This window comes from Saccopteryx bilineata, chromosome 2 (genome assembly GCF_036850765.1).
Source record: "Saccopteryx bilineata isolate mSacBil1 chromosome 2, mSacBil1_pri_phased_curated, whole genome shotgun sequence".
NCBI classification, from domain to species: Eukaryota; Metazoa; Chordata; class Mammalia; order Chiroptera; family Emballonuridae; genus Saccopteryx; species Saccopteryx bilineata.
The window spans coordinates 262,254,319-262,278,866 of record NC_089491.1 but is presented as its reverse complement, the minus strand read 5'-3'; the positions used below and the strand labels follow the sequence as shown (position 1 = coordinate 262,278,866).

At 46.0% G+C, this 24,548-nt stretch overlaps 1 protein-coding gene across 1 annotated transcript in view; it reads left to right on the top strand.

Annotated features, from left to right (window-relative positions):
* SVOP (SV2 related protein) overlaps positions 1–24,470 on the top strand; it is a 51,894-nt gene extending 27,424 nt beyond the window's left edge. Inside the window, exons 7-16 of the mRNA XM_066260343.1 lie at positions 4,875–4,938; positions 7,170–7,295; positions 7,789–7,917; positions 9,980–10,053; positions 11,951–12,027; positions 16,049–16,156; positions 18,704–18,815; positions 19,742–19,823; positions 21,471–21,560; positions 22,868–24,470. Of these exons, the coding sequence (XP_066116440.1) occupies positions 4,875–4,938; positions 7,170–7,295; positions 7,789–7,917; positions 9,980–10,053; positions 11,951–12,027; positions 16,049–16,156; positions 18,704–18,815; positions 19,742–19,823; positions 21,471–21,560; positions 22,868–23,074 (1,069 nt within the window). The 3' untranslated portion in view covers positions 23,075–24,470. The remainder of the gene's footprint in view (positions 1–4,874; positions 4,939–7,169; positions 7,296–7,788; positions 7,918–9,979; positions 10,054–11,950; positions 12,028–16,048; positions 16,157–18,703; positions 18,816–19,741; positions 19,824–21,470; positions 21,561–22,867) is intronic.
* The last annotated feature ends 78 nt before the right edge of the window (positions 24,471–24,548 follow it).

The window sequence follows — 24,548 nt, the reverse complement described above, 5'->3', positions numbered from 1 at the left end:
CCAAGCCAATAAATCAGGGTTGGCAGGGGCTTTGTGGTCCATGGGCTTCGCTTAAGGCCCAACTCCAGGAATTGCTGCAGACAAGGCCACTACGCCATTCATGAGCCATTCATTGTCTAGGGGGCTGTTGTCCCCTAGTGGCTGGAAGGAATGCAATCACAGAAGTCCACATTAAATCCCTTTCCCTGGAATGCTTAGGTAGATGACAGCAGAACCAGCTTCTGAACAGCCACCTGGATTTTTTCCCCCATATGATGAAAAAGAAAGGAACTTAGAATTCACAATGTCTGCAGGGATTCGTGTGCAAGGTGGTAGAATGAGAGGCACTATCTTCTACCTCTTCTTCCTGCACATATTCCAGAATTGGCATAAAAGGTATAAGAGATAGAAAAGTCATTCACGGTACTGGAAAGCAGAAAGAGGGTGCCAATGGCCAACCATAAATTTTGAGGAACCTCTAGAAGGTTATAAGCAGATGGTGCTACGATGGCAGAGTAACCAAAGGAGGAAGAAAGCACCTCCTAAAACTACAAACAGGAGAGATTATTGAGGAGAGAGGATGGGGCGCCAGCGAAATAAAGGACACAGAATGGCTGAGAGAGCCTTTACTCCTTACACTTATGTTGTGAGGGTATCCAGCTCACCTACCTACTCCCCGCCCCCATGCTCCAGATACCAGCCTCTCCCCTTAGCTGTTCATCTATAGACTTCCTGTTTGTTTATTGAGCTATTACTACATTCTAGGCACTGGACCACGTGCTTTATACCTACGACCATTTTAAAACTCATAAAACCTTAAGACATAGATATTATCTCCATTTTACAGGTCTGAAAACTGGGGCTTTAAAGAAGTGTGGTGCCCCGGCCAGGTAGCTCAGTTGGTTAGAGCGTCACCTTGATATGGCAAAGTTGCGGGTTTGATCCCTGGTCAGAGCATGTACAAGAAACAAACAATGAATGCAGAAATAAGAACAACAAATCAATGTTTCTCTCTCTCTTTCTCTTCTTTCTAAAATAAATAAGTAAATCAATAAAGTTTAGTAAAAAGGTCATACAGCTAGTAAAGGGCAGAGCTGAGACTTAAACATCACTCGACCCTCCAAATCTAGTCTTTTAACAACTCTGTCCTACAGCTCTTTTGTTTGTGAGGCAAACAAAAAAGCCCCACAGACAAAATGGCAAAATTATGGAGGAAATATGTAACCACCCGAGAGCCACTGGCTTCCCAGCTCTTTTGCTTTAGCCATTGGCATAAAAATAATCGTCTTAATTATGCAGTGTTCTTATCTAGTTATAAAAATAGCACCCCTAAGTTCATTATTTGGAGACATTGGTTGGAGTTATTTTATGTAATTAAATGTAACTAAGAGTTTCCATTCATTTAGAATAGCTTTGCCCAACTGTACCACCTCAGGAAACCAAATGAGTAGGATTTTGCTGTGAAAGTTTTTAAAGCCCAACAATTGGAAGTCCTTATAATGTACTCTAACTTTTTAGTATAAATACAAATTGTATTCTTTAAAATTTGTCAATTAAAATTTCTTTCCAGTTTTATTGATATATAATTGACATATAACCCTTCTATAAGTTTAAGGTATACAGCATAATGACTTGACTTACATATCTTGCAAAATGATTACCTCAATGAGTTTAGGTAACATCCATCATCTCATACGCATATTATATTATTAATAAGGAGCCATTGCCCTGGCCGGTTGGCTCAGCGGTAGAGCGTCGGCCTAGCGTGCGGAGGACCCGGGTTCAATTCCCGGCCAGGGCACACAGGAGAAGCGCCCATTTGCTTCTCCACCCCGCCCCCCCTCCTTCCTCTCTGTCTCTCTCTTCCCCTCCCACAGCCAAGGCTCCATTGGAGCAAAGATGGCCCGGGCGCTGGGGATGGCTCCTTGGCCTCTGCCCCAGGCGCTAGAGTGGCTCTGGTCGCAACATGGCGACGCCCAGGATGGGCAGAGCATCGCCCCCTGGTGGGCAGAGTGTCGCCCCTGGTGGGCGTGCCGGGTGGATCCCGGTCGGGCGCATGCGGGAGTCTGTCTGACTGTCTCTCCCTGTTTCCAGCTTCAGAAAAATGCAAAAAAAAAAAAAAAAAAAAAAAAAAGGAGCCATCCTTCTGACCTGATCTGTGCCTTTCTGTGTCCCTCCTCTCTCTCTTTCTTCTTTCCTTTCTTTCTTCCCTCAAAGTGGGTGTTCACACTGGTTCTTGGTAATAGCAACAATAACATTAATAGTGATGATGATGTTGAGTGCTTACCAAGTGCTAGGCCTATGCTAAGTGCTCTTTTCACACTACTTCATCTTGTCCATTGAACAACCCTATTATCCCCATCTTACAGATGAGAAAACAGAGGCTTAGAGAATCACAAGTGACTTGCTTAAGGTCAGATAGGTATTAAGTGTAGTGTGGAAGTTACAGTATTTTTGCCCTGTAACAAACCATCCCAGCACTTAATGGCTCAAAACAGTGATTTATTTAACTCATGGTTCTGCAGTTCGGTTGTTCTGGTCTCCGTAGGGGTTATGTGTCTTCAGTCAGCTGGTGAATTGAATTAAATGGGAACTGGCTAGGCTAGCATGGCCACAGCTAACTCATCTGTGTTTCTTAGCTTCTTATCCCCAGCGGGCTAGCCCAGGCACCCAGTCATGTGGTACCTGGGCAGGGGCTCAGGAGAGCAAGCAGAAGCCATAAAGTCTCTTGAGGCCCAAGCCTGGAACTGGAATGATATCACTTCTGCAACATTCTATTGATCAAAAGCAAGTCACAAAGCCCAGGTTCAAGGGATGGGGAAATAAACTCTGGAAGGAATGACCTGCAAAGTCTCATGGCAAGGCTGCATAGATATAGGGAGGAAAAATTGTAGGGCAACTTTTGCAAACCATCTACTGGGTTCAAATCCAGGTTGTCTAATGCCAAAGCTCTTTCATTTGAACAAATATTGGGAAAGAGTTTTGAGCTTATATAGTCAGAGGTCCTGGTAAATCATTAATGTCCATGGGTCCTGAGTACTGATTTGGGGAGGATTCTGGGAACATAAAATGGGTGGTTCTGAGCAGGTACTAATCTCTTTAATTCAGGCAGGAGAGAGTAATCACATTTAGGATGCCAAATAGTTCCATTTTCTGTCTATAAAGGAGCATTAAGAAGGAAGAGTCTTTAATTTAAGTGAGGGAATTAAATGTAACTTTATTTTTAACAATATATTTTTGTTTTAGCAAATTTTTAAAAAGCAAATAAGCATCCACCCTCCCTCCAATGATAATTGCCTCTAATTGCACCTACTACCTCACACACACACACAAATATATAAGATCCAGTTGGGCCCCCTGGGCAGATTATTTCTTCTTTCCAGTAGAGGGTGCTGTGTACTTCAGCAGAAATGCCACTTACCTAGGAGTCCGGATGTAAACCTTCGTTAACTGGCACCCGACTTGTGTTTTTAGCCATTTTTAAAAATGCATGCACACCCCAGGTACCACGAATTCTACCTTGAAACCTGCCTCAGGAAGTTCTTCACTTGGGTGTCTACAACGAGCTTGCTCACAAACCTGTCCTTGGCACGGTCTTTTCTTCCCAAGACGAAGCAGAAATGCCAAATGGAGATCACTGGTCATTTCCTCCTGAGCATGTGATCCAATTGGCAAATCTCGAATTGCCAAAGTGCTATAAATGCTATTATTTGCAGCGGGGGGTTACTTACGCCAGGATCTGCTGCTTCTTGGCATGGCTAATTTTGTTGCTCATTCTTTTATTCATCTGTGTAATTGTCATAATGACCATACTTTGGATGAAGACCAAACAGCTCGTTTTCATTATAAACTGCTATGAGTAATGGCCAAGTGCAGGACACAATTCTAGGAAAAGATGTTTCTTTTTTTTTTTTAATTTCTTTTTATTTATTCATTTTTAGAGAGGAGAGAGAGAAGGAGAGAGAGAGGCAGAGGAGAGAGAGACAGAGAGAGAGAAGGGGGGAGGAGCTGGAAGCATCAACTCCCATATGTGCCTTGACCAGGCAAGCCCAGGGTTTCGAACTGGCGACCTCAGCATTTCCAGGTCGACGCTTTATCCACTGCGCCACCACAGGTCAGGCGAAAAGATGTTTCTTGTAGCATAAGTTGCAAAAACAAAAAATTGCAAACAATCTATGTATTGATCAATGGGGTCACACCTATTAAAAAATAATGCTGTAAATCTACGTATATTAATATGGAAAGATTCCCAAACTCTCTTATTGGAAGCAGATCCTGACACAGATTCAAGAACAAACATAGTTGATCCTAGAACAAGGTGAGGGTTAGGGACGCCAGCACTGTGCAGTCAAAAATCTGAGTATAACTTTTGACTCTCCAAAAGCTTAACTATAGTCAGCCCTTCATCTGCAGATTCAACCAACCATGAATAGAAAACAGTATTTTCCATCCACGGGTGAGAAAATCCTGTTGGAAATGCAAAAATAGTTTAGATCTGCGGATATGAAACCAAAGGACATGAAAGGGCTGGAATCTGCATGTAAGTGGACCCACCTGATTCAGATTCATGTTGTTCAAGGGCCAGCTGTAGTGGTTGACTCTGGGAGACTCTGCAGCATACATCTCCAGACTGTCTCATTCTAGGGATGAGTTAAGGGCTGCTCCTGGGAAGCTTTAAAAAAATGCAGAAGCCAGGGCCCACCCCCAAGACTCTGTTTCTGAAGGTCCGGGGTGACACTTGGGGATCTATGTATGAAGTCATCATTCCAGAAAATTCTAATGTAAGTGGTCCACAGACCACACTCAGAGGAACGTTGGCCTAAAAATTCAGAAAACTGTAGCGATCTTCCCCCCCAGTCTGCCCTTAACCCCCTTCTGCCTCTTTGCTTTCCCAGGGTGACGCTGTATGCTGAGTTCCTTCCCATGAAAGCCAGAGCTAAGTGTATTTTGCTGATTGAGGTAAGGAGGATGGCTGGGTTTATAGAGAATTCTCAGTCTCTGACATGAGGTGCTCGGGTGTCTTGAACCACAAGACAAGGAAAAGGGAGTTTAAGAAAGATATGAAGACTTACTATTGCAAAGACTTAAATGATCAGTTATGTTGATTCTGACATGGTTGTTTTGAGATACAGATAAGTTCTTCAATTTAAAAAAATATGGTGGCTGACAGGTGGTATGTTCTTCTTGAACTGGAAATGGCTTTATCTAAGAGTTGGTGCTAAATGGCATAGTTTAAGAGGACCAAACTCCTGCCTTCCACCATATCATTGCTGTCCACCTCATCATGTCTTGTCTGAGATCTCTGTTCATGGCCACCTCTTGGCCTGTATGTAGGCTGCATTCGAACTCTTGGTCCAATAAGTACCTCTCAAGACCTTCTTTTGCCAGGGTTTTGTGACCCATTTTCCAACCATGGTCTGGAAGATCTCAGGGCTAATTCATAGCTTCCCAACACCCCTCCTCCATGCAGTGGCAGACTGGTATATTTGTCCCAGCTGGACACTGATGTCCAAGTGATGACTGTGATGCCATTCTGACCTCCCTAGTCATCATGATTATACTGACAATATGGATCACATTGACCTCATAGCCCAACTTAACCATCCTGACTATATCCAACCCTGACTAATCAGGATGGTAATCAGCTGGTCCACAGTGGTATGGTTGAACCAGTTGTTTAAATTTTGAAACAGAGCGTCGGCCTGGCGTGCGGGGGACCCGGGTTCGATTCCCGGCCAGGGCACATAGGAGAAGCGCCCATTTGCTTCTCCACCCCCCCACCCCCCCCCCCGCTTTCCTCTCTGTCTCTCTCTTCCCCTCCCGCAGCCAAGGCTCCATTAGAGCAAAGATGGCCTGGGCGCTGGGGATGGCTCCTTGGCCTCTGCCCCAGGAGCTAGAGTGGCTCTTGTCGAGGCAGAGCGAAGCCCCGGAGGGGCAGAGCATCGCCCCCTGGTGGGCAGAGCGTCGCCCCTGGTGGGCATGCCGGTGGATCCCGGTCGGGCGCATGCGGGAGTCTGTCTGACTGTCTCTCCCCGTTTCCAGCTTCAGAAAAATACAAAAAAAAAAACCCCAAAAAAATTGAAACATATTTCTGACAGCTGATTCTGAACTTTGACTATCTCTCATCTCCTGACATCCTGTCCTTTCTTAGGACACCCCTAGAACTCTTCATGATCTGACAACTAAAGAGTTAACTCCTGACATAGTCATGGTGGGGGGTGGAGGAGGTGTATGACCATTCTGATCGGTCAGTGCTCTATATCAGTAGCTAGACATTTTGAAGGTCACCCTGGTTTTCAGCAACAGAAACGGACTGTGGCTAATTTAGGCAAAAGGAGATTTAGAAAGGCTCTTGGGGGCTGCCAGAGCTGTTGGGATAACTGAAGAACCAGTTTTGAAATGGCAATAGTTGTAGAGTCAGGCTCACAGCAGAAAACAGCATACTCAAATTAGGAATAGTTGAAGAGGGTTTCATAAAGGGACTATTTATAATGGCCTTGCAGAGGTATTATCACATCAGCCAGTAGGGCAAAGGGAGGGAGTAATTAGCAGCTCAGAGAGAGAGTTATATGGCCAGGACCGTTGGGTGGGAGTGTATCCTTTAACTGAGGGATGCAGCCAGCCCATGACTGCCCCTCAGAGAGGGAGCCAGAGCAATGAACTCCCAATCTCTCTTTCCTTCTTCCCTCTCTCCTATGCCTGTGGTGGTCCCCACTGGCTGCACCCAGTGGAAGCCAGAAGACAGGGAGCCAGGTGAAAAAGGATGGAGAGAGACTTGGAAAGGCAAACAGAGGATACTCAGTTCCACAGGAAAGAGGCCATTCTGATAAAAGATACTGAAGCACTGCTGGGCAGGGAAGATGGATGTTAATGGACAAAACCCAACATGTCCACTACCATCCTGACCTCACACAATATTGATCATATAGATCTCCTTAACCAGAGCTGCCCAAGCACACACTCCAGTGGGAACCATGCAAATATATATTATGGATGGCACCCTTGGGAGATGGACCCCATGGTGGCTCTGGCCCAACCATATAAACCACAGGAGAAGTGATAGCCATTCTGACCTTCTGACCCCAAGCACCCCCTACCCACATGGATTACCTTATCTACAGTGATCCTGACATTGCTTTCTGTGTTGACCAATGCTGTCCCCATCACTGACCCCCATTCTCCTGTGCCAGGTGTTCTGGGCCATCGGGACAGTGTTCGAGGTCATCCTGGCTGTGTTCGTGATGCCCAGCCTGGGCTGGCGGTGGCTGCTCATGCTCTCAGCTGTCCCACTCCTCCTCTTTGCTGTCCTGTGTTTTGTAGGTATCCTTTAAGCAATCTCAGCCTTTGCTATTGTGACCTTCACTATATTTTGACGGGGAGAGGGTAGAGGAGGCCACCTTTTACGATTATTTTTTTTTAATCAGGAAATGGGACAAAGGAACAGGACTCGGAGTAAGTTTAGAATGGGGTATTGGGTTTCTAGACAAACACTGTTGGAATGTTCTTTAGGGAGATAATGAGGGTTGGAGGGGAACCTAGGTCCTACCACTGAAAGAGCTACACTTAAGGTAAGTGTATTAGAATAGTAGGGACTCTTTAAGTTGCAAGTGACAGAAACCCAACTCAACCTGGCTTGAGTAAAAGAGCGAGATAGACACGTGACAAAGGATTAAATGTTTGCATGGCTGGTGAAGGCAGTCCTCTGGCTCCAGAGTCCCCCCTACCCTTTCCTTAAGGTCTCCACACACAGATGAACCCAGTGTTCTGTTCCACCCTAACCTGCCACGCCTGGATCTCCTGTCCCTACAGTGGCTGCCGGAGAGTGCAAGGTATGATGTGCTGTCTGGGAACCAGGAAAAGGCCATCGCCACCCTAAAGCGGATAGCGACAGAAAATGGAGCTCCCATGCCACTGGGGAAACTCATCATTTCCAGACAGGTCAGTTCCTGATCCACACTGACTGTGGCTTGTATGTCCCTGCGCATGCAGGGGTGCACGTATACCTGGGTGTGTGTGTGTGTGATTGTAGGTATATGTGGATCTGGTGGGGGTTTGGTGGGCGGATCCTGCAAGGGGAATCTTGCAACTCGAATCGGTGTGTTTTCGCTGCCAAGTCCTAAAAGGGCCACCTGGAGAACTTAGCCGACGATTAGAGAAATGTAATGCAGTCTCCACTAATGGATCCCGTAACTACTCTAGCTTCGGTTTTGCCTTTCAGCACCGATGAAGTCTGATTAGCAAATGTGATTGATCGGCAAAGGCTGGACAACAAACCACATTAGAAAGTGCCACGATAGGCTTAGATCCAGGGCACCAAACTGGCTTAGAAGGCGTCCTTAATGTTTGCTGCTTCTCACCAGTGGCAACACCATCAGGGAATCCACCACAATGAGAATTGATGAGCAGCTTCCGTCTGCGCATGCGCAAGCGCTCTGAGCACGTAGGCAGAAGGCCAGCAGATTAAAAGCTGAGATTCTTTCCCTCTGCGACAAATACCCTTAAACAAACAACAGTCCCTATAAGCAAATTATGTTTAAAAATAAATTTGTATTTCAAATTGTTTTTATATTATGCAAAAAGAACTGAGTGAAATTTCACCAAATTGAGGGGAGGTGTTGCATGGTCCGATGATATAGAGGCCAGGAGACACACCCAAATTCACTTGGGAAATATGATGGTCTAGGAAGGCTCCAGGGAGGTGGTGAATTTTGAGACAAAGTGGAGAGAGGAGCTTTCTGTAAGCATACCAATTTTCCAAAAGCAAATTTTCCGGAATTAGCTTGCCAATGTATCAATTTGCCAAAAATGTGTTTTGAGGATTATTTTAAAAAAACCCAAACATTTAGTAGTAGCCTGACCAGGCGGTGGCACAGTGAATAGAGCGTCGGACTGGGATGCAGAGGACCCAGGTTTGAGACCCCGAGGTCGTCAGCTTGAGCGCAGGCTCATCTGGTTTGAGCAAAAGCTCACTAGCTTGGACCCAACATCGCTGGCTCAAGCAAGGGGTTACTCGGTCTGCTGAAGGCCCCCGGTCAAGGCACATATGAGAAAGCAATCAATGAACAACTAAAGTCTCACAACGAAAAACTGATGATTGATGCTTCTCATCTCTCTCTGTTCCTGTCTGTCCCTATCTATCCCTCTCTCTGACTCTCTCTGTCTCTGTAAAAAAACAAAAAAAAAAAACATTTAGTAAATAAGAATACATTTTTCTCTATAGAAATATTAGTACATTTTTTCAACAAATATAGTTTCTCTAAATATTCTTAAATATGTTCAATAAATACATTCTCAAATATATTCAGTAAGCATATTTAATGAATGCTTTCTTTTTATTGAAGAATATATTACAAAAATATTTTTATCCATGAAGGCAGTACTCATAGACCACTTATGGCTAGTAATTTTTTTTTAACTTTTAGCATTATATAGTTTAAACAAGTAAGCATTTCTCAGATAGGTGCTAAGAAAAATATGTTCATTAAATATATCTAAGAAAAATATAATCAGCCATAGAATATATTTTTGAAAGAATATCATAAGGCAAAGATTTGATAAATTAGCAAATTATAAGAAATTGGCAAATGGGTCATTTAGCTTAATCTATCTTTTGGCAAATGGCTTTTGGTGAATCAATTGTCACATTGATTTTTGTCACCTTGGGGGTGAGACATAGTAAGATTGGACACCCCTTGGGCTGGTTTTCTGTGAGTTCACGGGATTACCTGAGAAGTGTTGGGATGGAGGGGGAACCACCAAGGAGTTTGCTTCCTAGCGTCAGGATTCCAGAATGTGTTCATCCTTCAGAATCAAGCCTCTGGACATTGCTAGGATCTGGCTAGACGGGCCTAATCGGCCACACTGGGCTTGGGGTTGAGTCCTAGGTTCTTGGAGCCTGAGTATCCAGCCCACAAGAAACCTTCCTCTCAGCCATGGGTGTCCACCAGTCTCCGGCCACCAGCCAGTACCCACACATCTGCCTGCTTTTGTCTCGAAACAGGAAGACCGAGGCAAAATGAGGGACCTTTTCACGCCCCATTTTAGATGGACAACCTTGTTGCTGTGGTTTATATGGTAAGAGCCATTTCTTGACACTTTGATCCTTTTCATCACTGTCCTCAGTGGGGTTTTGTTTTAACACAAAGCATAGAGAACTGTTTGATCTCAGGCAGCATTTGCAAAAATTCAGTCGTTTGAACGTCACCTTCCTGACCTCTGTCTTATCCAGATATCACCTGTACTATTATTTTCCTAGACGTTTTCTTTAATTTGATTCACTTTTACGTCAGATAAATGCATTTTAAAAGGAAACTATATATGTCTTTTTTAAAGAAAAAGAAAAAAAAACAAAAACCCCTTACTTTCAAGCCATAGATAGAAGGCACTCTTAAAGATAAATACAGTAAGAAGTTGCCGGGTTGACGGTTTGCCAAGGCACTGAGTGGCTGTATTTAAGAGATAAAGAAATTAACATAAGTAACATCATTTGAGTAGGACTGAGATACAATCAAAAGAATTGAAAGGAAACTTAAAAGGGGATTTTTTTCACAATGAGATTTCATATTTATGCTATATCAGTTCCCCTACTCCACCTGTATTTTCCTTTGGGTACGACCATGGCATAGGGCCCATATTTTCGGAGCCATTGATTCAGTCAACATGGGCATTCTTAGGACTTTTGGTTTTGATCATGTTCTGCTTTGCTTAAATAATAGCCGTTGGCAGGGGCTGGGAGGGAGGTGTTTAACTCCACAACTTGTCAGATTTCAGCTATTCTTTCAACTCTACCGTGTACATAGGATTAACGGTGCACACAATTGGCCTGGGTGAGGCTTTATGTTCCGATTTAACCACCTTTCCTGTTCACCTTTGAGCAGAGGTGCTAATTAGCAGAGTAGTGTCAGTGGAAGTGGTCCATTGTAGGGCTTTGATGATAGACAAAATGGGGCTCTACTTATAGAACTCCATATACAGAACTCTGCCCCCACATTCCTGAGAGCTGGATCAACTCACCAAGCATAGATTAAGCAGCTGCTGTGTGCCCAGTACAATGGTGAAGTCTGTAGGATTTTTTCAAAAGGAGTGTGTAGGTGGATGGGTACACAGTTGAGAGTGTCTATCTTTGAGTGCATATGATTCTGTTGGGCTGACACCATCTGAATATGGAAGCAATTAAGTAGAGGCTAATTTTAGCTCACTGCAGAAATCACTAAATTTTCTAGCACCTAATGTAACCTAGGAAAATTAATCATTAGTGTCTGATTGTGACTGAGTTCCCACATACTGTACTATACTGGATGAAAATATTCTGCTCCTATAGACTTCAGTATTCTGATTCCTGGGACAGTCAAGAATGAATTAACTGCATCATTCTGATCTGAAATTCTAGTGAAGTCTGCAGACCCTACACTTGTGCTGGGCACACAGCAGGTGTTTAATAAATGCTTGGTACATTGAATTAGCTCTCAGGAATTCGGAGGAAGAGCTGGAGCCCTGTTCCGTATATTATTACGGTTTTCTTTCCCTATCCAAGGTGATCGGACCAACTGAACCCAGAAGTCCTGACAGGTGTCAATACTGTACTTTTTTCCAAATTTTGGTCCCCCTATTGCCAGTTGAGTAAACAGCTTTGGGAATGGCATGTCTGTGATATAGTGAGTTTTTGATCTTTCAAAGGGCACAGGATTAGTTCCCTTTATCACATCACTGTGGTTTGTACCCGTCATCTTCATTCCCTGCTCAAGGGCCCCAGGAAAGCCCCCCAAGGCCCATTTTTTTATTTTTTTAAACTATTTGAGAGAGAGAGAAAGGGAGAGAGGGACAGACAGAAACACTGATCTGTCTCTGTATGTACCCTTTCCGAGAATCCAACCGGCAACCTCTGTATATTGGGATGATGCTCTAACCAACTGAAACATCCAACCAGAGCCAAAGGTCCATTTGTTCACCTTTCTTGCTTCCTTCCTGGCAGGTTTTCCAATGCCTTTTCTTATTATGGATTAGTTCTGCTCACCACAGAGCTCTTCCAGGCGGGAGATGTCTGCAGCAGTAAGTATCGCAACCCTGTTTTCCAGTTAACCACCCCTACTCCCTACACACACAGTCACACACACACTCCTACCCTGGGTTCTGCCCCGATAGGGCCTCAGCTTGCACAAATCTCAGTGACCTACAAACTCCAGGGTGAAACTTTCTGCATAATCTGTGCATAGAAGATCTGGTCTGTGGCTTCCAGGGTGCTCTATAGACACTTGGACAGTTTGTTTTTATAGAAGTGGCATGACATCAGAGTCAAATGTTATAAAGCTCCATGAAGTACAACCCTGAGTCTTATGGCTATGACCCTGAGTGCAGCCATTTTCACGTGCACATTAAGTCTGAGAACCAGGTTGGATTTCCACCCTAGCCACACAACATAATCACTGGGGGGAGTTTTTGAACAACGCCAGTGCCACATGAACAACGCTCAGACCAATTTAATCAGCATCCCTGGGTGGAGCCCAGGCACCAGAGGGTTGGTTATAAAAGCTCCCCAGGTGATTCTGCTGTGCAGCTGGAGGTGGAGACCACTGCACAAAAAGAACGAATAAAAAGCAAAGTCTGTATGCAGATATCTGGGCTTTCAAACCATTCTGCCTTTAGGAGATGACTAACTTCCTAGCATGGAACCCAGGATGGGCAATAAAGGGATCAAGTTCTTGCTTGTCTGCAGGATTTGCTCATTATCTTTTTTTATATTAAGCCTCTTTAATCTTAGTTAATAGTTTTGTTTATTGGTGTCAGGACTTAGAGAGATGGTGGAGTCACATCTCACTGGGGTGGGGGGAGGTGTCAGAGTCTAAATGAACTGGTCTAAGAAAGCAGCTCATTGTAGATTTAGGGTTTGGTATTGATGGAGGGTAAATTGCATGCCCCTAGCAGAGAACCTGCTTAAGCAAAGCAGAGGATCCCGTGGAAGGTTATAAAGCAGGGTTGGCAACATTATCTATAAAGGGCCAGATAGTAAACATTTTGGGCTTGGTGAGCCATCCAGCTCTGACATCGTAGCAGAGAAGCAGCTATGGGCAATGCGTACAACTCAAAGCATTGCTTCTGTTCTGATAACACCTTACTTGTGAACACAGATGTGAATTTCATATTTTTTTTCTGCCATGAACCATTATTTATCTTCTGTTTTTCTGTGGGGTTTTTTTTGTATTTTTCTGAAGCTGGAAACGAGGAGAGACAGTCAGACAGACTCCCGCATGCGCCCGACTGGGATCCACCCGGCACGCCCACCAGGGGGCGACGCTCTGCCCACCAGGGGGCGATGCTCTGCCCCTCCCAGGCGTCGCTCTGTTGCGACCAGAACCACTCTAGCGCCTGGGTCAGAGGCCGAGGAGCCATCCCCAGTGCCCAGGCCATCTTTGCTCCAATGGAACCTCGGCTGCGGGAGGGGTAGAGAAAGACAGAGAGGAAGGAGAGGGGGAGGGGTGGAGAGGCAGATGGGCGCCTCTCCTGTGTGCCCTGGCCAGGAATCGAACCCAGGACTTCTGCACGCCAGGCTGATGCTCTACCACTGAGCCAACCGGCCAGGGCCAATCTTCTGGTTTTTAAAAATAATTTTAACATGTAAAAACCACTCTTAACCCACGGGTCAGGCAGAAATAGGCTTGAGATCAGATTTGGCCTCCAGTCCATAGTTTGCCAACCCCACTAAAAAGCTCTCTCTTGTACTTGGGTGGGAAAGTAATTCTGTGCAACACGCCCCCAACCAGAAATCAAGGAGCTTACATTCTAGCACCAAATTAGCTGTGGGAACTTGAGCACGTCATCATTCATTCAGAATTTTCTTAGTACCTGCCAGGTACTGGGCCAGGTGTTAGAATATATCAATGAATGCAAAAGACAACTGTCCCTGCTCCGTGTGCTTATATTTTGGTATAGAGAGAGGAAAAAGAGAGAGAGAGAAGAGCTTAATAAGTAAGGAAATTATATAATGTGTTGGAAGATGACAGGTATGTTAAAGGAAAAACTTTTCAAGAAAAGGTAAAATCATGCCTCTGATACAAATATAAAATGAACACATGTCAAGGATTTTACTTTATTACCTCATTAATTAGTGAAGGAACCGGTTGTTAAGAACTGTGAAATTCGCCCTGGCCGGTTGGCTCAGCGGTAGAGCGTCGGCCTAGCGTGCGGAGGACCCGGGTTCGATTCCCGGCCAGGGCACATAGGAGAAGCGCCCATTTGCTTCTCCACCCCTCCGCCGCGCTCTCCTCTCTGTCTCTCTCTTCCCCTCCCGCAGCCAAGGCTCCATTGGAGCAAAGATGGCCCGGGCGCTGGGCATGGCTCTGTGGCCTCTGCCTCAGGCGCTAGAGTGGCTCTGGTCGCAATATGGCGACGCCCAGAATGGGCAGAGCATCGCCCCCTGGGGGGCAGAGCACCGCCCCTGGTGGGCGTGCCGGGTGGATCCCGGTCGGGCGCATGCGGGAGTCTGTCTGACTGTCTCTCCCTGTTTCCAGCTTCAGAAAAATGAAAAAAAAAAAAAAAAAAAAAAAAAAAAAAAAAAGAACTGTGAAATTCTGAGATCTTGACCTATGTGCAAGCTAACAGATTAGCCTTTCACAGTTTGCATAGACGCCAGTAGAAGACGTGAGGCTCCTGGGTCAGAGACTAAAGACTTTATTATTCATAGTAATAGCAGGAGTGAGAGCACCAGCATTTTTTACACCTGTTCCTTCAGCCCCGCTTCCCACAGGGTAACCTAAAGAGGGGCAGGTGGTACCTGCAAAGGCAGTGGGTTGGTTACAAGAGAGGATCCCTGAGCTTAGGGCACCCAAATCTTTTATAGTGGGTGGGAAGCCGGCCGGCCTGCCCCTTGCCCTGTAGGGCAACATAGTATTTTTGAAGGCTATAGGAAAACCTGCTCTTTTCTCCAGAAGGAAATACTCTCCTTCTTTCAAACCTGTTTGCTTGTCCTTGACAAGATAGTCCGGAGCAAAGGCAGTCCGTGCCTCTGCTTATATAACATGTGGAAACATGAGTGACCCATGGAGACTTGTCTCTTAACACCATTGAGAGGTTACCGTTGGTTCAAAGGAGAATTCAAAACAGACATGTATATAGGCAATCAAGAATGCTGAAATAGGTTTAGAATTAGAGGCAAAACTTGTCACTATGTATAAGTCAATAATCCATTGCATCACCACCAGACACACTTTGCATTTTGGAGGAGGAGAATAATTTGCATTCATAACAGTATACTAGAATGTGCAGAGTTACAAACTAGCTCAAAGATCATGAAAAGTGGGATAACCTATAAGGGTACAGTAGACAGGACATTTTTGCCAATTTCAATGTCTTTCATGCTCTTTTCTAACAAATAATATAGGGGAGGGAGATAGTAGAGTAGGGTGAGGGAGAGCAGGGTGAGGCAGAGCAAGGAGTAGTGCACAGGTTGAAGTTTTAAACGGGATGGTCAGAATGGCCTCAATGAGAAGGTGAGATTTAAGAGAAGACTTGAAGGAAGTGAGGCAATTAGTCATGGGAATATATAAAGTGCAGTCAAGGAAGAAGGAGCCACCAGGGCAAAGGTCCTGAGGTAGGAGCATGCCTTATTTGTTGAAGGATTAGCAAGGAGACCAGTGTGGCTGAAACAGAATGAGCACAGAAAGAGAGAGAGAGAGAGAGAGAGAAGAAGGAGAAGAATAAAATAGTGTGATCAAGGAGGTAAGGGGGTTCATATAATACAGGTGGGGATCATTGGGGTCACCCTAGAATCTATCTGCTGCAAGTAGGTGCCAATTCCAGACTAAGCACATGCATATGCACAACTTGCTTTCATTCTCTCAACCATCTTGCTCTGTGGATTTTTTAGCCCAAATTAATTTAGAAAACTGATATCCAGAGAGATGAAGCTATAGCATTGCTGGTCACGCTTCAAACCTGAGTCTGTCTGCCTCCTGAGCCTGGGCTCTTTCCATGGCACCCCAGCCAAACTCATGCTCCGAGAAGAAGCTTGGGCAGCAGGAGGGTGTGATTCAAGGCTCTGTGTGTGGCTTATCCTTTCTCTGCCTCCCACCTCCAGTTTCCAGCCAGAAGAAGGCAGTGGAGGCAAAGTGCAGCCTGGCCTGTGAGTACCTGAGTGAGGAGGATTACATGGACCTGCTGTGGACCACCCTCTCGGAATTCCCAGGTGAGGGACGTGCGGGAGGTGGGGCTGGGGCAGGGAAGCCTGAGAATGTGGCAGCTGTTCAGTGTCACATTCCTGGTGCTACCTGGAAGCAAATCCCATTTCCAGATAAGTTCTCATTTAGCCTTGTAAAGTTGTATAATTATTCCCACTTTACAACTGGAGAAACTGAGGATTGGAAAGGTGTAGCAGAAACTGTTGCTGCAACTTGCTGCTGCAGGTCTTGGCATCTCTGTGCCCAAGGGCTGTCTCAGGAGGAATGGAAAGTCTAAAAACAAGCAGAGTGGTCAGAAGTGCCTAACACCTGGGAACAGCTTTCCACCAATAACTGCGAGAATTGGTGTACCAATGCCCCCACTTCCTCACCCATCAGGCAGGGGAATCCTAAGGTGCGTGTTCCACGCTGGCTCCCGGAGTCCTCCAGTGGAACTCAGCAGCAATTGCCCACAGTGGTAACTTGCTTGCTATACGCCTTTATTAGGTGCTTTCCTTCCCTGTCTAACTTTCTCATGCTCCTACTGGTACTTTCTTGGATGACCACTCCAGTAAACACTTTGTATTTGCACCCTTGTTCCAGAGTCTGCTTCTTGGAAACCCAAGACACTGAGTCCTGCCAGAGCTCAGAGTCCTCAGTCCCTCACTATACTATCTTTCTTCTAAAATTCTGGCTGGGTAGCTCAGTTGGTTAGCATCGTCCCAGTGAACCAAGGTTGTGGGTTTGATCCCCAGTTAGGGCACCTGCAAGAATCAATCAATGAATCCATGGATAAGTAGGAACAAGTTCATGTTTCTCTCTCTCTCTCTCTCTCTCCCCCCCCCTTCCTTCCTCATTCTCATCTGCTCTCTCCTTCTCTCTCTTAAAAAAATCAATAAAGTTAAAAAAAAAAAGAGTAAAGACTTGGAGTTAAATTCAGCATCGCCAATCACCACTTCTGTGACTTCCAGCACTGACCATTTCTATGATTTAATCTTCCTAAAACTTAAATTCTTCTTTATTTATTATGGTTATTGCTTTGTTTTCTGTTTTGGTTCACGGACACATTCCCAAGCTCCTAGAACAGTTCCTGACACACAGTAGGCACTTAGTGTATGAATAAATGTGAAAAATGAGGTTTTTAGTAGCTTTTCTTTTAGAGGGTTGTTTTGATGATTAAACAAGATAATAGATGTAAAAATGCTTGACCCAGGTTTAATAATATTAATAATAATTATTATTATTACTATTAATTATCACTGTGTTACCCTGCCTCTACAGAAGTAGGAATGTTGTTTTTATTTAATCCCATTTTACAGGTGAAGAAATTGAGTCTCAGAGAAGGCAAGGGATTAACCCAAGACCACATGGGAAGGTAGAGGAAAGGGGGCCTTAGAACCCACATGTTTCTGACTCCCATCCCAGGACTCCACTGCCTACATTCAGTGAATACCACTATTCAGTCTCCCCTTGGTGCCTGTACTAGTTATTCATTACTGTATAATCGATTATCCCAGGTTTGGGAGGCTCAAAACAACACAAAAGTTTCTGAGGGTCAGGAGTCTGGGAGTGGCTTACCTGAGTCCTCCACCCCAGCGTAACAAACAAGGCTGCAGTGGAGGTGTTGGCCCGGGGTTTGCATCTCATCTGAAAGCTCTTCTGGGGCAGGATCTGTTCCCATGCTCACTCACGTCGTTGTCGGCAGGATTCAATTCCTCCAGGGTCATTGGGCTGAGGGCCTCAAGTTCCTCACTGGCTGTTGGCCAGAGGCCACCTTCAGTTCCTTGCCAGGTAGCCAACAAGGCAAGCACATGAGAAGAGCCAGGGAAAGAGAGAATGCCAAAAGAATAAAAATTTAAAAAGGTCACAGCCTTTTATAACCTCATCTCAAAAGTGGCATTCCATCCCTTTTGCTGTATTCTAGTCATTAGAAGTGAGTCAGGGCCCTGGCCGGTTGGCTCAGCAGTAGAGCATTGGCCTGGTGTGTAGGAGTCCCAGGTTCGATTCCCAGCCAGGGCACACAGGAGAAGCGCCCATCTGCTTCTCCACCCCTCCCCCTCTTCTTCCTCTCTGTCTCTCTCTTCCCCTCCTGCAGCGAGGTTCCATTGGAGCAAAGTTGGCCCGGGTGCTGGGGATGGCTCTGTGGCCTCTGCCTCAGGCGCTAGAATGGCTCTGGATGTAACAGAGCGATGCCCCAGAGGGGCAAAGCATCGCCCCCTGGTGGGCATGCTGGGTGGATCCCAGTCGGGCACATGCAGGAGTCTGTCTGACTGCCTCCCCGTTTCCAGCTTCGGAAAAATGAAAAAACAAAACAAAACCCAGCTGTGAAAGCGACATAAAAAAGATTCTAACTGTACTTCATCTGTTAATTTCCCATGCCTGGAGAAGCTAATGTCAACTCATCATGTGATACTCAATTTGTACAATAAATTATGAACCTGGAAAAAAAAAAAAAGAAGTGAGTCAGGAGGTCTGGCCCACTCTCAGTGGGATTGGACTGGGTGTGACTACCAGGAGGTGGGGGTCATGGGAGCCACGTCAGAAGCTGCCAGCCACGGTGCCCTGCTTCCTTGCAGGTGTCCTTGTGACTCTATGGATCATTGACCGCCTGGGCCGCAAGAAGACCATGGCTCTGTGCTTCGCCGTCTTCTCGTTCTGCAGCCTCCTGCTGTTTATCTGTGTTGGCAGGTGGGTGCTGAAACCAGTGCTCTCTAGCCAGGGGACTTACTTCTCAGGTTGCAGTCAGTGGCTCTTTGGGCGTGCAGGTAGTGGGTTGCACCTCCTGGAGGTCATCTGAAGGATTCTGTCCAGCCCCTCACTAGGACTGAGGCTCTTGGCTGCCTTAGAACTGACCAAAGGTCAGGCTCAAAGTCTGGGGGCCTCTGATGGGGGTGGGGCAAGAAGGCACCTTGGTCCAGATTTCGCTCCAATTCCATCACATTCAGACCTTTGACTTCATCTCCCAGTGAGATCGTGCATATAGCTGTTTAATTTATGTATGGGTTAAAAGTGTCCATTTGTTCCATGGAGATATTTTAAAGAGGCCCTGTTTTATTATCCCTTTTTGGTTCAAAATATGGAAGTGGCCTGTGCCTGCCTTGACCCGTGAGAGGCCCCAGACAAAACCCAATGAGGAATTTGAGAAGGTCTGAAGATAGAGCTTAGACTATGAAATGTTGATATTCTGAGATATTTATGGGAGCCATAGGACAGAAGGTTGGAGATCAGGATTATCCTAAAAATACTGAATAGAAGTCTATTTTCCTTGGCTCAGCTGGTTCCTGGTCAAGGCCAGTCCCATTGGGTTCTCTCTGGAGTTCTGATTCTTTATGTATCACTTCTACCCAATCCTGCCTGCAGCATGGGCACCATAGATGTGTCCATTTTTCAGCTTGGTGCTTTGAAGAATGACCAACCTTTAAAAGTAGGCCTTTAGAGAGGGCACTGCAATGTGAGTGTTTGCATGCCTGTATCAATGTGTGTAGGGTGGGGGTGGGCTTTGCCAATTTCTGGGGTGTAAATTCTGCCTGGGCAGATAGGACTTTATTAAAACAAGCCGACAGAAAAAGTGGCTGCTCATCTTTTTTTTTTTCTCTCTCTCTCTCTCTTCCTAGAACTATGCTCACTCTGTTACTCTTCATTTCAAGAGCATTTATTTCTGGAGGCTTCCAAGCGGCCTATGTTTACACGCCTGAGGTAGGAGGGGTGTCTGGGAGCAGCGAGCCAGTTTATATATTTATATATATCAAGTTTAACTTAATTTGATATTCATCAATGTCTACTGAATTGTAAACTGGAATATCATGTTGCAAAATACAGTTACAGCAATTAGAAAGAATGAGGTAGCCTGACCTGTGGAGGTGCAGTGGATAAAGCATCAACCTTGAATGCTGAGGTCACCGGTTCAAATCCCTGGGTTTGCCTGGTCAAGGCACATACAGGAAGCAACTACTAAGAGTTGATACTTCCTGCTTCTCCCCCCACTCCTCCACTCTCTCTCTAAAAAAAAAAAAAATGAGGTAGCTGTCTATATACTGATGTGGACAGGATTTTAAGGCATATTACTGAATGGAAAAACTTTCAAGCTGTATATAGTATGATACCATCTATATTTTAAAAACAATGCTATATATAGTATTTTCTGTATTCATAGTTTCAAATAGCTGTGGGAAGATATGCTCCAAACTTCGTAATAGTGGAGCCCTATGGAGAGAATTTTCCTGAGAGGAGTGGATGAATAGGGAATTTGTTTCCTACAAGAATATATTTATACATTTATACGCTGCTTGTGTAATTGAGTGAATTAAATGTCATCCATAAATGCATCTGGATGCACTCACGAAGTATTTGCTGAATGCATAAATAAAAGAATGAACATATGTGTACAATCACAGACAAACTAGAAGAGTATATGTGAAAATGAGACAGTGGTCTCTGAGCGTTGGGACAGTGCGTGAGTTTTGTTTTTCCTCTTTAGGCTTTTTATTCTTTTTAAACTTTCTGCACTGAGCATTGTGTTTGCTAGAGGCATGCTACCTCCTGGACCTAATAACTCTCCAAAAGAGAATGTGTGCACAAGGTTCTCATTTAAACAACATAGGTGTTCCAGGTTGACAGACAGCTTTCCTCCCCACAGTGACTCAGGGACCCAGGCTCACAGCTTTCCTCCCCACAGTGACTCAGGGACCCAGGCTCACAGCTTTCCTCCCCACAGTGACTCAGGGACCCAGGCTCACAGCTTTCCTCCCCACAGTGACTCAGGGGCCCAGGCTCACAGCTTTCCTCCCCACAGTGACTCAGGGGCCCAGACTCCTTGCATCCCGTGATTGTGAACCAAGGGTGGTTTTTGCCTCCCAGGGGACATTTGGCAATCTTGATATATTCTGGGGTTGTCACAACTGGGATGGCCAGTGCAGAAGTGTGACTGCATCCAGGGAGTGGAGGCCAGGGATGCTATTAAACACCCTACAGTGCATAGGACAGCTCCTCCCTCACCACCAAAGTGCCAAAGTTGAAGAACCCTCCCCTAGGGCCTCAGAATTCTGCCAGCCAGCAGACTGGAAGGGAGTGGAGAACATGTGCCCACTTTGTAATTGCTATGACCCGGAGGATGCACAGTCCCTCCTCACTTTGCCCAGTGCAGGCTAGGCACGTAACCACTCCTATCTCCTTTGGGGTAAGAATCTTCACCCCAGTATCCCATCCCTCAGTGTGGTCACCAACACCTTGAAGGAGTCACCCTAACTTCAGGCCCACTCCTGGGCTCAGTCCTGTCATCCCTGAGCTGAAGCAGGAGGAGGGACGTGCATTTCTTTAAGGCCACACCTGGGGGCTGTGTTTCAGGTCTACCCCACGGCGACACGAGCGCTAGGCCTGGGCACCTGCAGTGGCATGGCCAGAGTGGGTGCTCTCATCACGCCATTCATCGCTCAGGTAGGTGCCGCCCCACATGCAGAGGAGGTGGGTGTGACAAAAGCCAGTGCATGGCAAGAAGTTACTACAAGCTAAGTCTTCTGTAGAGCCCTCTATGTGCATTATCTTATTTTATCCAAACAACCCATCTATGGTAAAATATATATATATATATATTGCTTGCAGATGAGAAAATGTAGGCTCAGAAGGGTAAAGAGACTTGCCCGAGGTCACACAGCTGGGCAGCAGAGAAGCTGGGGAGCAAGCCCAGGTCTTTCCCATGCAGAAGACTCCTGGGGTGTCCTATACCATGTGGCCAAAAATAACTTGGATGAAGACAAGTAGGCCAATGTGGTTTTGTGGGAAACAAATGTCCCTGTCCCTGGTGTCTGAGTTGGATAATTAGGTGTAGTTGTAGAATTTTGCATCTCTTAGTGTGTCTTGAAACATTTCTACCCGTTTTTAGGAATCTTATTTTGACATCCTTTTGCTTTTTAAAGTCTTATTTATGTTTTCCCTCTATTGATCACTTTCTAAAATTGAGATAAAGGCCACAGCACACAAAAATGAACCATTTTAAAGTGAACACACTTAGCACATTCACCACGTTGTGCAAGTAACACCTCTAGCTAGTTCTAAAACATTTTCATCACCTCAAAAGAAAACTTTGTGCCCAGGAAGCAGCTGCTCCCTCTTTCCCCTTCCCTGCAGCCCCGGCAATCACCAGTCTATACTCTCTCTGTGTAGATTTACCTGTTCTGGATATTTCATGTACACAGAATTCCAGCACACATTTTAGCCGAGTAGTTCTGTTCTGCGCTATTGTGTTTGGCCATTGTATGTCACTGCTAACTAATACTGGTTGACAGCGTGCCATGTGCCTGCAGGGTGCCAAGTGCTGCTAAGGTATCCTCTCATTAAGAGGTGGACACTGCCCTTATGCCCATTTGCCAAAGGAGGACATGAGGTTTAGCCCTGCTGTGTGATTCGCCTGGTGCCGTCAAGCCAGGAAGTCAGCAGAGGTTGTTCCGGGAGAGAGTGTCAATATAAGAAATACAGGTTCTAGGCCTGATGGGGTTGGGATTTGAATGCTGACCCCATCCATAGTATCTGTATAAACCTGAATATGGTACTTAACCCTCTCTGTGCCTCAGTTTTTCCCTCCGCAAAATGGGGACAAAGAACCTACCTCATGGAGCTGTCATGAGAACTAAATGGGACAATCATACAGAGTGCTTACAAGAGGGCCTGGCGTTATCAATATCATCGGATGGTTGGTGGTCCATTCAGAATGGATGCTCTCTCTGACATGCATCTTCTCCCCCCAGGTGATGTTGGAATCCTCCGTGTATCTGTCGCTGGCAGTTTACAGTGGCTGCTGCCTCTTGGCTGCTGTGGCCTCCTGCTTTTTGCCCATCGAGACCAAAGGCCGTGGACTACAGGAATCCAGCCACCGGGAGTGGGGCCAGGAGATGGTCGGCCGAGGGATGCATGGCACAGGCGTCACCAGGTCGAACTCTGGCTCTCAGGAGTAGCGACCTATGGGGAGCTGAGCTGGTCTTTGAGGCTGTGAAGTGCAGGGAGCTGGTGGAGTCCGTCTGGGGCACTGGCCGTCACTGCCGACACCAAGAACTCATCCAAGAGTACAACCTGGATCCCGATTGCTCATATTCATTGAGACCCACCTGCAGATGGGGAGGCATTTGCTCCGGGCGTTTTCTGTATGTGTGTGTGTGGAGTTTTGTTAATAACCTGTGGATCTTCATGGGAAGACAGACACACTAAGAGTGCCTGTGACACTGGTAGCCAACCAGACACCACTCAGAGTTAGCTGGTCACACCTTTGGTGAACAACAACCAAAAAATGTCCATAGATACAGTCTAGGCCCGACCTCTGTGAGACCTGTACCCACCAGACCTGTTTGGTAGGTTTCTCCTACACCCCAGGCCCCCAGCTTTCTTCTTTGAAATCACAGGTGACTTAGGTGTGACCTGAGCAGCTTTTTCTTGGGTCCAAGAAACACTCCCTTGGAAGGGGTCTCTTGGTTTGCCCCCCCCCCCCACCAGGGCTTGACTTGTGGAGACTGCTAGATGGACATGCATTTGAACTTGAGTCACGTGGCTCACTTGGTCCCCTTTGGGGTTGTTTTCCCTGGCTCTGGGGGATCCAAATGTATCCATGGAGACAGCTGGGCTTGCACCAGACGACAACCCCAGAAAGCTGTTACCCCGGGCACTGGGGACTGAGGCCAAAAGGAGGCAAGAATCAAGCCCAGAGCCAAAATAGGGGCCTCCCCTTCAGAAGCAGTGTAGGCCTCATTGGGGCTTCTTTTCTTGTCCCTTCGCCGGTCAGGTGGATTGGTGACTCTTGGGGAAGGAAAACAGTTAATTCAGGTCAGCACTTTGGATTTTGAGCTGGGTGGATGGCTAAATGGACAGAGAAAACAAAAGGATGCTACACCAGCTGCCCACTCCCGCTGGGGTCAAGGGACCAGGAGTACTGCTCCCCCCAACCTGCCCCAGTTTCTCTGCCATCCTTGCTATCAAGGGTTGGCTTGGTCTTTACACAGAGGCAGCCCTTGGGATTCCAGCAGCGGGACCCACAGCAGGGATGCCATGGGGTGGGGAGGAACGGGACGTGTGAAGTGTGTACATTTTCATAGGAAGAGAAGGGAGGTCTTTTGGGTTTTGGGTTGGCCTTGGAAGAAAAGGCTGACATGATGTCTCAGCAGACAACATCCTCCTCCTGGATTTGGTTCACAGGAGCCTCTTCCCCATTGCTAAGGCAGGGAATTCAGAGAAGGAAGGAGGAAGCTGCTGAATTCCATCAAAGGCCAGAGAAGACTGGCCCTCTGCTTGGAGATATCTGAAGTCAACGTTGCAAGGGAGCCAAATGTGTATGTTCATCTCTTATTAAAACATGTTGGTGATGGACATCGCAAGGGGTGGCGTTTGTTCATTTGTCATAACGTCTTAGCGACAGTTCGGCTTCATGGTCTTGCCAATTTT